Consider the following 17,180-nt stretch of genomic DNA (forward strand, 5'->3'; position numbering starts at 1 on the left):
TCAAACTACAGAGTTGTATAGGAGGAGGAACACTGAGACCTGTATCCATGGCGACTTGATTGTCTCTATTGTCTGGGTGGCAACATTTGTTGATTAAGTTTGCAAAGTATGTAATCTTTGTGGAGGTTTTACCAGTCTTAAATCCATTGGCATAAGATGTTGCACCTTTCAGTCAACAGACAGCAGGAATAAGCTACAGCTCTTGCTCGAGGTACAACTTATTATGAAAAAACCTGCTGTAGTATTAGTCTTCCATATACAGGCTGTGATTAGTCTGTACCCTAGTTAATCTTTGCGCCATTTTATGGGCCTGTGAAAACCCCTGACGTGTTTAATTAGGTACCATTTCAGAAGACTACGGTGCTGTAATAGAAAATGCGGCATATGAATAAATATCCATTGCAGCGTCAGAGAGAGAAGGAGAGAGCAGCACTATGGCCTCTGTCCAGAGCAGAAAATCTCTTGTGACAGTTGTCTCTTATGTTTGTCCAGGCCTTCTGCCATCAGCCAGTGTGGGCTCTTTGCAGACACCAAGGTTGTCATGGATTTCGGTTTTATCAGTAAGGAAACATGTGGTCATATAGGCCTCTGCTCAGCATCAGGAATGGGAGAGAAATTATTCCAGTAATGCTGTCTCCCCATGAATCATAGTGTGCTCCTTGCCTTATTCCCTGCTTCATCCCTGCATAGCTCTAACATACTGTACCTCTGTAAGAATGTACAGTAAAGCCGTGGTATGCAGTCCACTATCGCTGCTCCACAAAGGAGCTTTGTGAAGGGCAGAGAGGGCCTCACTGAGGCCAGGAGAAGGGCAGCTGAATGAAAAGTCTCTAAGTCACACTCACATATCTACTACATCAACATGCAGTCAGGTAACTAAATGTTGTACACCTTATAAAGCCATTCAGGATTAGTTTTCGTCTGTGACAGTTTGTTTGTAAGTTGTTTCACCTCAGTGCTAATCTCCTCCACCACCACTCTGTTGTAGCTTTGGTAGTGCTGGCTTGCTGGCAGAGTCATCCAGGGTCACAGCCAGGCTGATGAGAGGCCTCATCTCTGTTTACCAGTCAACGAACATCCCCACTCATAGCCAAGGAGTCTCCATCCTCTTCTGCTGCTAATTCAGGAGCCTGTGGACCTATGCTAACTGTTTTTACGCGTGTGTTGTTACCACTCAAAGTAAGAGAGCCAGAGCAACCATCCAGTGTCAGACCAGCTTGTTGTTCGAGCTGAAGTATTTTGTGTTTGTAATGGAGGGTGACAGTTCACAGTCCTACACATACACAAGCAGACATACACTACACACATTCTAACATTTAGTGTTGACTCCCTATGGCTTTGACTCATGTGGCGTTCATTCTCTCTCTTGGTTTGTTGATCGTTTATCACTTAGGAAACACAGTGCAAGTGTGAAGCTCTCTCTCTCTCTCAACTCCATGAATGTGGCTCTTTGTAAGTCAGAGGAAGAAAGAGACACTTGTTGTGCAGCCTTAGTTCAGAGAGAGAGGTAAGACTGAGTCCTCTGCAATAGTGTGGCAAAGGGAGAGGGAACAGTAAGCAGTAGTGACAGTCAGAGAGATGGAAAGAGAGAGAGGAATTACTTCTTTGATTCAACATGACAAAAATTTCTGTAGAAACTGAAGAATGTGGCTGTTTCTCATTTACAGATGTGTCTGGTCAAGTAAGGGCACTGTTTTAAACCACACTAGCAGCGTGATTCAAAAGATGGCAATAATCTGTGGCTCGATTGTTTGATCAACTGCTTTGGTCCTATCCACTATTGGAATTTTTGAACAGACATTTATAGTCCCCAGAGGATGAATATTAATGACTTTTGTGATCCCCTGACTTTTCATCTGGTGCCACCAGGAGAGTGGTATTTCAGTTTTTTAGATGGATTGCCATGACATTATGTTACAGAAAATCATGTTCTCTAGAGGATGTACCCTACTGACTTTGGAGATCCTCTGGCTTTCACTCTAGCACCACCAGCAGGTCAAAGGTTTCACTAATTTAGAAAAATATCTCAACATCTACCGGATGGATTGGCACAAAATTTTGTACAGACATTCATTGTTCCCACATGATGAATCCAAATGACTTTGATGATCCCCTGACTTTTCCTCTAGCATCACCATGAGGTTGACATTTGTGGTTTTGAGCACAATCATTGGATGATTGCCTTGGAATTTGGTACAGACATTCATGTCCCCCGCAGGATGAATTGTAATAAGTTTGGAACTTTTGTGATCCCTTGACTTTTCATTTAGCATCATCATCAGGTCAAAATGTTAATTTGTCCAATAATTTGGTCGACATTCACACCAGCCTCAGCTGCACTTTGTGCTTAGTGCTAATTAGCAAATGTGATCATGCTAACACACTAAACTAAGAACATGGTAAACATTATATTTGCGTGGCACTGTCATTGAGAGCATGTTGCCATGCTAGCGTTAGCTTAAAGCACCACCACTGTGTCTAAGTGCAGCCTCACAGAGAGAGAAAGGACAGAATCTCTGTAAACCAGAGGATCAAAAACTGAATCACACTTATTATCATAAGAACAAAAGGAAAATGCACGTGAAAGTTTTTACCTGGGCTTTGTTGTTCACATGAGTGACAATGTACTTGAAAATGTCACACCTACAGCTCCATGACAGTAGAAGTGAGATGCTGTATGTTGAGACTTAACGTCAAAAAGACAAAATTAGAAACACAATCTGTCTTATAAGCCAGTAGAGTAGCTCTCGGGGTCAGTAGGTCTATACTGTATGTTCTCAGTAACGCAGGCCTGAATGTGAAAATGTTGATAGGGGTTGATAAGCTAGGTCCTCATCCTCCCACAAAGTAAAAGCACAACAATCACAATGTGGCTCTCCTTTGTTTATTGGTTGTGCTCTCCTTCCCTTCTTCTGCCTGGAGATCTGATTTGTACGATGTGGGCGGTTGTGTACTTAAATTAGAAACACATCCAGACACTGACCTAGACATTGTGCTGAGGCTTCAAACTTGGTGTCTTTTCACTTATTTTCGCAGTACATGCCCATAAATGCACCTCTAAACCCACAGCCAAGCAGCGCCTTCGCCTGTGTGTGGTCAGTGCTGCTCCCCGCTTCTATCAGGGCTGGATGCGAATGATTCTGCTATGAGTCTTGTGTGCTTTCTGTGTGTGTGCATGCACGCGTTTTTCCTCCCCCCTCTGCCTTTGATTCTGTCTGCCCTGCCAAGCTGAAATGGCTTCCTGTGGCTCAGAGCCACCCAGCTGGAAAAGCAGCTTGGAGGGAAGGGTCCGAATATGACCACTCTGTGTTTGAGGTCCTCTCTCACCTCCGACCCAGATTAGTGTTGATTGGCTAAGAGCCTGAAGCGCCCCGCAGATGCTGAGGTGAGAGTTGTCTGCATGTGGATATAAGTCTAAAATGAATTTAATGTGTTCAGTATCTCTCTGTCAGTCATGGAGGATGGATTTGAGGCTGCCCTCGCTTCCTAAAAAAGGAGCTGGTTTTGAAAGCTTGGGGTTGCTCACTGTGGCACAGACACTATTAAGCTGCAACTGTCTGACTGCTCCAGACAACACAATGCATCACTACTGTTTTAAAGAACAGTTAAAGAACATTTCTATAAACTGCACTCATGCTCTGCAGGGAGTCCAGCCCAGAAAAACATCTCGTCTCGTCATTAAATTGTGGGGAGCTTTTAAATGAAAGGAAACAAGGTCATGTTTGCTTGAGCATGATTTTGACTTACCAGAGCAGCCACATGAGTCTTAATTACTTAAAAAGTTTAATATTAACTAGTTAAAAGTTTAGAACAGCACAATCACAAAGCTTCAAAAATAATTGTTTGAATAGATTTGTTTTCAAACATGCTTTGCAGAAGAATGAAGTGCCTCATCTTGTTTTTTTATGTGAAATATTGTTAAAGCAACAGACTGATTCTTTATTTAATATAAAGAAATTCCCTCACGCACAAATTATTCCCAGCCCTGGGTCTGATTGGCAGACAGTACCAACCCCAACAATTTAAGTGATTCAGATTTGCTGAGTGGAGGCTTTCCAGAGAGTGTGTCAATTCAATTGCCTGAAACCAGGCTTGATGGAATGATTTAAACAGTTGTTGCTAGAAATAATTCAAGCAGGGAGGCATGCCTGTCACGCCAAGTCCAGTTGTAATGTGTTATCTTGACTTAATTTAAGTCTGCCTGTGAAGATGAATGGATTTTTTAAAAAGCAATAATTATCAATCTGGCATCACGAACAGTTTAGAGAAAGAGCTTTAATCAAATATCTATAGCTACATTTCTATTCCAACAATATTATATGTGTAATCCTTAACAAAGGCTATTAACTTATATTGCTGCTTGTGATGGCCATTAAAACAAACTGGCAGATACCAGAAGCTGCCGTTTGTCTCTGATGTGTGAAGTCATTCTATCCTCATCTGTGTCACCACAGTCATCACCAGCAGCCGCAGAGGCAGGAGGGTAATAATAACCCTCATCGGCTCAGGAGGCCGACTTCCCTTCATTAGAATTAATTTCCCCCTCAGCCTCTCCTGCTGCTCTCCTAAAGGTGGGATAAATCTTCTTAAGAGACATTTCACAAAGTCATATTCACCAGCACGCTATGCCACTGGTACACTAGTTTCCAATGAAATCTCTCCCAAGTCTGTTCCTTTCTGTTCATGTTGTATGCCCTCTTTCTCTTTGAGAGCCGTGGGTATTTCCATAGAAACAAGAAGAGGAAGGATACAATCGAGAGGCAGATAAACATGGCATCCAAGTGTTTGTTATATCTTGATATGCAACACACAGGTTCATATCCAAATGGAACAAAGAAGTTTCACTATTTTGTATTATCTGGCATTATTTATTATCCTACAAAGTTACTTTCTGCTTTTGAACCCAAATTGAGGGTATCAGCCGATACCAAGTAGCAGTACAATTGAAGTGCTCTGTTTTCCCAAAATGTGAAACCTGTAATTGATTAAGATACTGTGTATGTGAGCTAACATGAGGCTGGGTTAGGGAAACATTCATACGCCAACATGCTTTGTAGGCTAGGAAAAAAAAACAACTTTCTTGTCTAATATATGTAACACACACAGTTTGTGCTGATTACTACTTTGTTTAACATGTAATAAAATGTATTCTGTCCATGGAAAGTTTCAAAACAACCTTCAGACAAATAGTATAGAAAACATCCAAAATCTGCTGTTAGAAAAACTATAGTTAGTGAACTTTTGGTAAGTCATTGTCATCACTTCTGGTTTCACAGTAAAGCCACACCACTACCTTTACATTTAAGTGCATTATTGTGATGCACATGCAGGAAGTGAAAAAGATTCAATGGTAACTTTACTCATGTTAGCTTACAGCTGCAAATGAATGGATTGAAACAGTAAACTATTTTTAATGTGGATCAGTGACGTTTGGCCAATTGAAGATCGATAACACAGGCTAAAGCTAGCAGCTGGTTGCTTTAGCTTAGCATTAAGACTGGAAAGAGGGGGAAACAGCTGTCAAAACTGGTTGCCTGGCAACATCAGAGGCATGACAAGACTTCAGTCCTAACCCTAAAACAGCAATGTGTGGTTTTTACACTTCAATTTTTGTCTGGTTTACACAAACGAGATGTAACATGTTAAGTAGTTAGCTTTATAGGGGCTAGTAGAAGGATTTTGTTATGTTGAGACATAGCCAGGCAAGGTTTTTCTTCCTTTTTCCAGTCTTTATGCTAAGCTAAGCTAACTGGCTACTAGGTAAAGACATTATCGATCTGTTTATCTAACTATCTGCAAGAAAATGAATAAGCATATTTCCCAAAATCAGTGCCTCTCACTCATCACCAGTACTTGTTTGTGATAAACTCATACAGCTGGAGCCTATCCCAGCATTTAGTGGATAAAGGACAATCCTGAACACGTTGGCAGTCCACTACAGACAGAATATCTTAAGGCAGACTCAAACTCACATTCACTGTGAGCAATTTTGAGCCTCCAGTCCATTTTTTGGATTATAGTAACAAAACAATCGAAACCCAGCATGGCATGTAAAACCAGACAGACAGTAGAAGGAAGCCTTTTTTTATTATATTGTTCTCATGTATGAAGTCACCACTTTCATTATTTAAAGTCATACCAGCCTCAGTCCACTGGTGTCATATATTAATGACTCACTCTTAGGTCAGTTCGGGCGGTCAGTAAAGGGTTTTCGTCAATGCTTAAACACTCATGATGATGATGCTCACTCATCATGTTTTCCTATCTTCAGGATCACTCACAACACTCAGCTTATGTCCCGTTCACGAATATGATTCATCCATATCACACCAAGAACAAAAAAAGATTTGCAACTTGCTGTTGCCACATACTTTCTCAATGTGTGTTATACTGCACCACACTGTCACTCTCGAAGTGTGTTGACAGTGCATCAAGACTTTTTAGGCCACAAGAATAGAGCCTCCTTCCTGACTAGCTTCTCATCTTGGCTTCCTCTTGTCTTTATTCCTGTCACCATGTCTGTCTGACCCATCACATTTTTTCTTCCACAGTCTCTTTCATTTCTCTTGTTGAAAGCCCTTTCATTTCCATCTGGTGATGATGAAATTCATTTTGAGGCCGGTGTTCTGCTCTCAGGCTAGCAGGGGCACAGTGTCTTTCTCCTTGTATATCTCACCTTCAGACTGTGGGATTCAATGAACAATGAATCCTTTATGATGGACCTTACATGATAAAGAGGATACCGCTTCTACTAGTATAGATCAGTCAAAACCTGAAATGCTTCTAGCAAATGCCAGCAGTCCATATACTTCATTTCAATTTTTGACTGACACTGCAATTTCATGATCTTGAAGTGTTACTGAACATTTTTATTGCTTGTGTTGTACAGATGGAATTGATCAACCTTGACTTTTTGAAGAAGTAGTTCCCTTTTTTGGAAATGTTACATTTTTACAGTTGAATGAAGTCTGGTTTCAGACTCCCTATTGTGTTGCATTCAACATGTAGGCTATACATTAACATTTATAATAAAAACACAAGAAGAAATTACTAGAATGAATCAGTAAGGATTGTTTCAAAACTGTAGCAGAGCAGCTTGTCCTTTAATCGCAGTGTTGGTGGTCCAACTCCTCCTTACCACATGTACAAGTGTCTTTGAGCATGACAAACCCCAAAGCAAACCCCAAATTGCTCCTGATGAGTATTGTATGTTGGAGGAAAAAAAGTGAGTTGCTGTGGACAAAATTGCTGTCAAATGAATGTAATTTCACATTCATTTTTAGCTTGTGGTGTCGCTCTAGAGAAGGTAATGTCAGTCTGTCGGTCAGTTCCCCACTTTGGTCCAGACTGAAATATTTGAATAACTGTTGAATAGATTGCCATGAAATTTTGTACAGACATTCATGTTCTCCTTAGGATGAATTTTGATAACTTTTATGATCTCCTGACATTTCATCTAACGCCATCATCAGGTCAAAATGTCAGTTTGTTAATGACTAAATACTTGCAAAACTCAGCTGTGCTTTGTGTTTAGTGCTAATTAGCAACTGTTATCACGGTAACATGCTAAACTATGATGATGAACGTAGTATATCATTATACCTGCTAATCATCAGCATGTCAGTATTGTCATTGTGAGCATGTTAGCATGCTGAAAATAGCATTTAGCGAGTGCAGCCTCTGTTATCAGGCTGTAGACTCTCAGTCTCGTTAGAGTTTTGTGGCAGCTATAGCACCTTAGAAACATTTCATGGGTCATTTTAAAGTGATTCCAAAAATGTTGAAAACTCAATTTTTAACTGTAAACAAACCAGACTTTGTGACACAGTATTGAACACTTTGGGAGAAATTCACGATGTGGTTTTTACCTTGGCACAGGACAGTCAGAGCACAAAGCAGGAGCCAGTAAGGACTTTGGTATTTTGAGACATTTCATTATATTGGATGCTCGCAAATCCCACTGTAATACAACAGTAATACTTTTTTCTGTAGTGGATATATAAGGCAAATTGAAGATCTAACAGCATTACAGATGCACATTTGACACATATATATTCTAACAGCGACTGTATAGATAACAGTTGTAAATGGCCTCTGGGTCAGTCTGCCCCTCCTCTTGTCCTGTCAGACAAGACTTGAGCAAACCAAATCTAACATATGCAGCAGTCATTCAGTTACAACCCTGAGGTCTGGGCTCTTAGTATATCCATTCAAATGTGCCCCATGCAGAGTGATCACCCACAGGGAATAATGGGCGGAAGGGTCAGGGAAAAAAGCTTCCAGCACTAGTATTATTGGGACTATTTATAGAGAGGTACGCACGCGACAGGAGGCAATGTTGAGGGAGATTGTCCATTATTTATGTTCACTCTGTATGTCAGATTGTGTACTACTTCAACTTTCTTAAACATTCAGTTACTCAATAACACTCTCCTTTCTTTCACTCTCTGTCTGTCTGTACCCACACACACACACACGCACACACACACACACACACACACACACACACACACACACACACACACACACACACAAACGTATACGCCTGCCCCATATCTTTCAGTTTCTCTCTCTCTGTTACGATCAGCATGGGGTTTTAGGTGCTGTTGAGTCTTGTTCTCAATCACTCCACTATAGTGCTTTCTTCACCAGCAGCACATGTCCATCCCTGTGTGTTTCCACAGCTTGTTTAAATTATTCACATCAGGACCATTACTGGGAACACTCACCCCCCCCCCCCCCTTACAATCTACCTCCCCCTATCCTTGAAAACCCATCAGGATGAGGCAGGTGGTCTATGAGGATGGGGGAGGGGGGAGGGGGGGTATATTTCCTGGATTGAGTCCTGAGTTCCTTTACAGTGGATCAACTGGCAGAGATGAATCACTCCCAGCAACATTTTATTTTTTGGGGGGGGTGAATTATTGAAAACCTCCGCGATGGGACAGAGTGCACCGTTAATCTGTGCGATTTCAGGCTTTCACGCTGAAGCACAGATGACCAAGATTCAACAGTCATGGATTTAACAAATTCTTTGGAGTGAGCTGCTCATCTGCGTCTGCATCATCTCACTGCTGAAATGGATAATGAGTAAATGCAGCGCTGTTTCCAAGGCTGCCAAATGTCTTTTTAATAACATTGATCTCATTGTGGAAAAGCGAAAAAAAGAGGCCTCAAGGCGTGATTTCTTGGTGGATTAAAGCATGAGCATTTGTTTTCACTGCTCTGATTTATTCAATATTGTACTAATGATCATAGTAATTTAGATTTTATTGGGAAAAAATAATTGTAATGTTTTGAGAAAGAGCAATCTTTTACTTTTTAACTGGCACAGTAAATATGAAAACAGACGATGATGAAGCTATATATATATTGAAGTTCCAAGACAGACAACTGATTCAGATCCAGACAATCTTTTCAAATTGACTCTCTGTGAACATATATGCGATTCTGAAATAGCACAACAAGGGAAATGTGATCTTAAACACAACCACTAACGTGTTATGTTTTATCAAAAAATATTTCACAATGGTATTCCCATTAAGATACACTCACATGAACCCGGTATTCTCTATTGTTTGCATGAAATTACCACTTTCTGGCAGCTGTCAGATTTTCAGCAGCCAGCTGCACAACAATGTGCTTATCATGTCTCGCTCTCTCCGTCACTCTGGCCCTCTGTCGTCCTCTTTCAGTCAGCTTGAAAAACTCACCGTCAGTGAACTCTGGCCTCCTGCTGACAGTGCTGAGCCAGCAGCCAGGCTCCAGACCACCACTTGGTTGCATGCTGTATCTTTGTCATTTATCTAAATCCCAGAAATCAATTACAGCACACTAGGTGCCAGGGTGAGGGATTTGAGTTTTAATTTTCTCCTTGCTCCTTGGGCACTGGCACACACTCTCTCCTGGTATAGAGGCTTATGGATTAAGCAGAGGTAGACAATTCTCTGGCTTTACATATCTTGGATATTAGCAGTTGCACATTTTTGTGTTTATATTTCTCCATGTTATCTTTTCAGATGCATTGGTTGCAGAGTAGTGCAGATCCATTTTTAAATTTTTTAATGGTATTTTCTCTGCTCAACTTCACTTCACAAGTTACAACTTGCCAGTGTTTGTGACATTTAAATGTTGTTAAAACCAGTTTTACGAAGTATTGACTTTCCCTCTCTGCCTGCAGTGTTTAACCTGTCCTCTGTGAGGATTTCCTGTCCTCAGTCCACACTGCATGGATGCAACATAAAACAGCGCTTTGCATCATGGGATTGTTAGCAGAAAGTAGTGTACATGCCATGCTTTTCGTTCCATTGTGTGAAATTCTGAGGGAACTATACAGTATAGTGCATAAATCTGACTTTCAGAATAAAATGTTGGACTGTTGGACTGTTTTGGTGTGTGATTTGTCATTTTTCAGCCTATAACTCATACACACATTTTGAGCCAGTTTGTGACAAGTGGGGTACTTAAGTGGAGTACTTATGCATGCAAAAACTTTGGGGTGAAGAAAGCAAACAATAAGTTAGTGACCTTTTCAAAGCTGTACGCACATTCACTGCTGTTAGATCACCACAAGTCCCATAGCAGAACTTGCTGCTAAATGATACTCCTGCCTGAACTGACCCCATAATACACCAAAAGAACTAAGGGGGACCAGAATGTACTCTCTCCTCATCTTCCCTGAAGGGAAGAAACTGGCACAAACAGAGGAACCCAAAATTTTTCCATCTCAATGTGGTTGGTTAATAGCCACAAAAAAGCTACAAAATAGCCAAAAAGAACAAATCAAATCAGTAGCCACTGTGTCTGCCACAGGATGTAACAACATACCAAACTGGTCCGGACCAAATTACCAACAAGACTAAATTAGACTAAGGCTAATTTACTCTCATCAGCATGTTTTTATCCCAGACAAGCCACTACTTTGAGGGGAGACAAGCCAAGTTAAATGACTGACATTACTCTGACATTTGATTAATATGTTTTTGCTTTTGAAAATTTGCTGCTCATTTATTTTATATTCACATTTAGAGTGCCAATGGTTGTTTCATTTGAAAGGTAACCTTTTAATTTACAGGCAGGTAATTTCATAGTAATAACATTTAAACAATAACTAAGTAATATTGGTGTAATAGAAAATAAAGTACAATTAGTAATTTGTGATGAGTAATGAGTAATGAGTAATTACTGAGTAGAATTAAAGCAGAACAAAATATATTAGCATGAGGTCCATGGGTCAGCTGCATCAGTAGTGTAGGAAATGTATGCACTCATATTTTGGGGAACAAGATCATTTGTTGATCTGATTCATACTGTACTGCAGCAAAAGGTTTGTTTACTTTCTTAGTTTCTTCACTTATTTTCAGAGGTAATTGCTTTGATTGATGATAATGCTCGTGATGATTATTGGAAGGAGAGAGGTCAGTAAGTTTGGATACATTTGTACATACTACATGGACAGGCTTTCAGTGTGTGTGCACTGTATATAGTAAGTACTGTATGTACAGAAGAATAATGGAGTCTAAGTATAAAAAATGAAATTTCACACGCTGTGCTTTTCCCATTTTTTTCTCCCATGTGGTAATAGCCGACCACTGGTCAGATCTTACCCTAAAAATAGCTTCTCTGATTTTTTTTCCCTCTGTTGCCTGCCTGTGTAATTTTTTTTATCAGTTTGAAGTTGGCATATTTTTATGACGACCAATTTCAAAGATAGCATCTCAATTTCAGACCGGCACATGGCACTTCTTGAGATGGACCCCTGCTCTGTAGGGGTCGCCCAACAACCTGTAAAACAATTTATTAGACCAGCAGCGGTCTGCAGTATCTGGCCATGATCTTTTAGAGACTGAGGTCTTATCAGAACCACATGTCAGCGGCCATATAACTTGTCCCATGTTCTCACTGTGCTTAAATGTCCGCATCGTCCACAGCTACTTTTAACACGCAGCTGACGCCTTGCAGTCTATTGACAAGGCAGAGCTGGGCATGCATTTCTGAGAAGTGATAAGACCAACTGTGTCTGCACTCGGTGGCCTGAATGTTGCTTTGTTATCTCTACATAACGATAGCTCTGGAATCCATTATGTGGAGGGAAAAAAAGGCAGTGAAATACAGGGCTGATGTCAGTGTATTTGATTAAAAATGAAAAAATCTGAAGGGTTGCACTCTGAATCTCTCTCACATCATCTAATTACATGTTTTACCTCAACAAGAAGATCAGCTGTGTCGAGTCTCCCCTTTTGGCAGTCTTCATGTTTCGTGGCAGAATATAACAAGAGGAAAAAACTCAAAGCAAAGAAGGAAGAGTGAGAGAGGAGGCAGAGGTTTGCCATTGTACATGCCTGTTGGAACACAGTGCAGCAGGAAGGTCAGGTTTCAGTCTTGCGTTTGGTTTTTGCAAAGCTCAAATGCTCTTAGAAGAATAGACTCAGGATCTGAAATGGTGGTGAACTGTAAAGGACTCTCCTGCCTCTCTGTCTGTCTGTCTCACCCTGATTTCTCAGACACCCTCCACCTTCGTCTCCCTTTTAGAAATTCTAAACCTCCTTTCAGCTCCATTTGTGAGCGGAGGTCATGGTCGAGCTGCCAGCCTGGGAACAGTGGCGGCCAGTATGGGACCAGGAGCCGTGCTAGAAATGGGAGGAATAGTAAACAGAGAGAGAGCGTGTGTCAACAGAGAAAGCTCAGAGAGAGTGCAGTTCCGGCCCGGTGTAAAAGCACAGCTGAGATGATATGATGACTTAAAGTGGAGATGAAGCACAGAATAATATGAATGTGGTTTGTATGGTTTTTACCTTGGATAAGATAGAGCTCTGCAATCAAACCTGAGATTCATCTAGATTTGCAGGAAAACTAAATAGTATTTCGCTTTTTTTGCCAATAGGGGCAGGTATTTTTAAACAAGCTAGATGGTGATGTCATGAGCATGTTCATCTCCGTTGTAAGCTTGTTTGTCACTAGGAGCTGTCGGTAAAAATGGATAGCGAAGAGAGCAAAGGACAATGACAAAAGGCCAAAAACAACTAAAATAAAACCATAACACTTGAACATATGTACACGTGTTGTTTTAGTGATCTGTGATAATAGACATCACTGCCTTGAGCTACAGCAAACTCAGTGATAAGTTTAAATACATTAGCGACATTCACTACTTGTATAATATTACTTAAAACATCCATTCAGTTTGGTCATTACTGTCTATTCAGTCTACTGAGAGATTCTGCTACTCTGCGATTCAGCAAAATAGCTTCGCTGCGACTTTTACAATCTGTTAATCAGTGTTTTTACTACAATCATCTACCAAAACACTGTAGAGAACTGCACGGGAGCGAAGCAACTCTGACAGCTGACTCTTTATTTAGCCTTATAGCGAGTTTCGGCTCATTGTTTAGCTGTCCAACTGCAACTTTAGTGTTTTGGTTCACTCTCACCGGTCCCAGAGTGTCCTTTTTGACTGCAGCAGTACACTACCTGCTCAACACCAAACAGCAAACAGATACAGTCACACTAGAAACTAGCTGGTGAACATAGTGGGGCATTTAGCAGCTTAAGAGGCCGAAATTTCTCCAAAAACAGAGCTAAAAGAGAGTGAAGATTGGATTTACATTCATCAGGTAGACAGAAACACGACTCCAAATGAATGATAATGATGCTCCGTACCTACTGGATGTGTAAATAAGTTTGCCTTATCCAGGGCTGCCAAGTCTAACACATTGACCATAAGACACACACTCTCATGTCACACGTCCATTGTCTCACTCAGTGAAAATCAAAGTCATAACTGATAACATCGCGGCACGAAAAGAGGACACTGACAGCACACGGACAGACAAGACAGAGCAGCACAGAGCAACAGCAGCAACATGCAGCACCGATTTATTCAGACCATCAAGTGGAAAGCAAGAAATATACACAAATATATTGTAATGTATTCCCATGCATGCTGCTCAGAGTAATCTCAGTCAGCGGCTCTTCTGGCAGCAGCACAGCATCTCTCCCTCTCCTCTTGCTCTTGCACCGTGTGCACACAGACAGGAGTGAGTGTGAGTTATCCTACATACTTTATCTCTTCTCAAGTCAGAGGACAAGATAAATGTAAGTTAGATGGCTCACAAAATTAGTGCACCATTATTACCAAGTATAATGAATATATTCTAATGTTAGATTACAGATAAAGAAAAAATATTCATTTTACTTTAATGCTGTTTTTGGCACAATTAAAATGTGTTATAATATAAAAGACTACACAAAGCAAGACAGTTACCTGGCATTAATACGGTAAAAGACAATATAATTACTGATGCAGAAGGTCTTTCGGTTCAGTTCTGTCATTAACACACAGCGGTGTTTGTGAGACAGACTCCCAGTGTGTGCCAGCCCACACATTTGTTTTGTGACCTTGCTAGTCTTTCAGTGATCAGTCTTAGTTTTTTATCTTTTTTTCCTTAATTCTTTTATCCTCATCCAAGGCCAGCTTTCCCTCTGTTGTAGGTGAGTAGATGAAAGAATAAAGACGGGGGCTTCCCAGGGGGTTATGTTTAGGTCAGCACATTCCACTGCTTTTGAATATCGCTTTATTGTCAAGGAAAAGCAAGAATCTGCTATAGCTGCATTCCACAGGAGCTTCTGTAAGATTACCAAAATGATTGTGGTACTACTACTATATGAGTTCCCGCTCACAGTGATAGCTCTTGACAACCTGGGTAATGTATGATGGATCTCTGAAGAATCTGCCAGTGTGAGCGTTGTGTTTATGGATGGCCTCCTATGTGCTGCAGGGCCCCGGTGGAGCTGAGGAGGTGCTATCTCCTGACCCGTCCCAATCCCAGCAGCCCAGAGTCCAGCACAGCTTTGTCCAGGAACATTTCCAGGCACAGTACAAGTGAGTTTACTTTTTTTACATGCTACACTCACATCTGCCAAAAATGAAATTTGGAGCAGCTTAAGTGTCTGTTACATTATATTTATAAAGTTGTGAAGTGGGAGGGACTGATGGTTCAAGAAGAGTTTTTTCTCATTCTGTATTCCCATTTCTAATTTTTTTTAAACAATTTACTCAACGTTACTTAATCAGAAACACAGGAATCTCCTGGGTTGTATTACGATCCTATAAGTTTAAATTATGTCCATCAGTTTCAATTATTTGTTGCTGTTATTAGTTTCTAAGAAATCGTGTTTTGTCATTTTCGTCATTTTGGCATGATGGACGGCTCAACATACGACACTACCCATGAGCCTCGGCCACCACTGCAATGGAGAAGAGGCCATTCGAAATGCTTTGTCGTTGCAGTTAAGCCATAGTCGATGAATTAATCCACAACTAAACCAAAATTTAAAAAGTAATTGATTTAAGCTGCAGATTGTGTTTTAGGTTTTCTCAACATCATAATTTTTAGCTTCTGCCTGCTGTGAGCAACACCTGTGACAGAAATTTAAGCTCAGTGATTGGATGTTCTTTGCCGAAATATAGCCTGGGGTCATACTGCTTGTAACTTTGACTTTTTATCAAAGAACCAGATATTTTATTATGCAGCTGTTCATCTTTTATACTGATGATTTAACCAAGAGAGTTTCATGCTGATCCAAGCCATAGGAGCGCTCCAACTGTGAGTCACGTACATAACTTTGTCTATGGGAAAAATTAATTGGATTCTTACTTCCAGAACAAAGGGCGCCCGAAGTAGCTCCTCCCACTTCACAACCCTACAACTTTTCCCTTCACAAAATATAAAATGGTTGTCTGTTATTCTTGCCTAATGTCATTTTTCAGGGCAAAACAGAAGAGGTGTTTGTGTTTCCAGTAAGCTTGTTATAGTTTAAGATATACTTCATGCATTCAATAGGATTTTTTAACTGTCCTGTTTTGGATATATCTGTTTTACTTAGGAATGTGTGGTGTTGAAGAAAATATACTATCACTACATTACTGAGGACTTCTGCTCCTGAACCAAAACAATTTACTGACAGTCTGTTTGTACTGTCTATAGCCTTATATCTCCGGTGGAAATTTAACATGTACCATATCACCGTGTGTCTTGTGAGTCAAGTTTACTGTACAACAGCTCTACTGTCATGTTGCCAGATCTAAATGTCAGACTTCCCTGCTACAGAAAGGTCATAGCCTTAACTGCCACTACAAACACATGTTTAAGTGTCTAAGAACAGTCCTGTGTTTTGTCCAGTGTTGCTCTGGATAAGTGACTGAAATATAATTGTATAATACCTGTGTCGAGACAGGTCCAGAGTGTAATTGATACTGCGGATGTAATGCAGATGTCATCATTTCTTTCCTCCTCAGAGACACATATGCCTGGCAAGAAGAACAGTAATTCAGTAAATCTTCACTGTAATTACCAAGCAGGCAAGAGCAGTAATAGTGAAAAGGTCTGATGAAAAACTTCCCCAGTGCCCTAACCTCTGTGTCTCTTAGGGATAAAGAAATCCCTTTAGTACAAGTACTTATTCCGAGTGCTTACTTCTTGTGCTGGGTGAAATAATTAGGGTTGTTAGCTGTACCAATGCTTGAATATTTTCACTGTTCTTTTGTAACACTGAAAGGAAGTTACCTTGTGAAGCTGTCTGCTGTACTTGGATCCTAATACCATTTTTTCTCTTTATCAAAATTGTTTACTGTTTTTGCTCTTTTGTGATTAACAGCAAAGCTCCAAAAACAGACTTTTCATCACACTGTGTTATTAACTTTTCTCATGCAGCTGGAGGTCCTCATGGCTCCCATCAGTCAGTCATCCGGGAGATAAAGAGGCAATTAATTTTTTACACAATATATAGATCTGTCAGCTGCAGCCTAATGAGAGTGGAGCATCACTTACATGCCGAGGTTATCTGGCCAACTCATCTATGTGCCATTTCCAACAGGAAGTCACTGCATTTTTAGTCTGGGCGGAGAGAACATCAAGAAGCTTGTGCAGGGTGTTATGGTGTTTTGAACCTATAGTTCATGCATCACTAAAAGCCAGGTGAGAATGTTCACTCCACTCAGTGGTTAGATGTGTCTAGAGCGAGAACTTAACACAGGAAGACGGTCCTGAAGAAGCTCCTCCGGCCAAATGCAACTTCGCTGTTAGACCAGGTCAGATCTCGATTCACTCTACCGCTAGCTGCTTGCAACAGTTGTAGCAACAGTATGCAAAGTGCCCCTGGCTACCAGAGTCGTTTAGCTC

At 40.7% G+C, this 17,180-nt stretch overlaps 1 protein-coding gene across 1 annotated transcript in view; it reads left to right on the forward strand.

Annotated features, from left to right (window-relative positions):
• The window catches only part of usp43b (ubiquitin specific peptidase 43b), a 67,633-nt gene that overhangs the window by 10,319 nt on the left and 40,134 nt on the right, over nucleotides 1-17,180 (forward strand). Inside the window, exon 3 of the mRNA XM_042392922.1 lies at nucleotides 14,778-14,881. Within this exon, the coding sequence (XP_042248856.1) occupies nucleotides 14,778-14,881 (104 nt within the window). The remainder of the gene's footprint in view (nucleotides 1-14,777; nucleotides 14,882-17,180) is intronic.

This window comes from Thunnus maccoyii, chromosome 18, assembly GCF_910596095.1.
Source record: "Thunnus maccoyii chromosome 18, fThuMac1.1, whole genome shotgun sequence".
Taxonomy (NCBI): Eukaryota; Metazoa; Chordata; class Actinopteri; order Scombriformes; family Scombridae; genus Thunnus; species Thunnus maccoyii.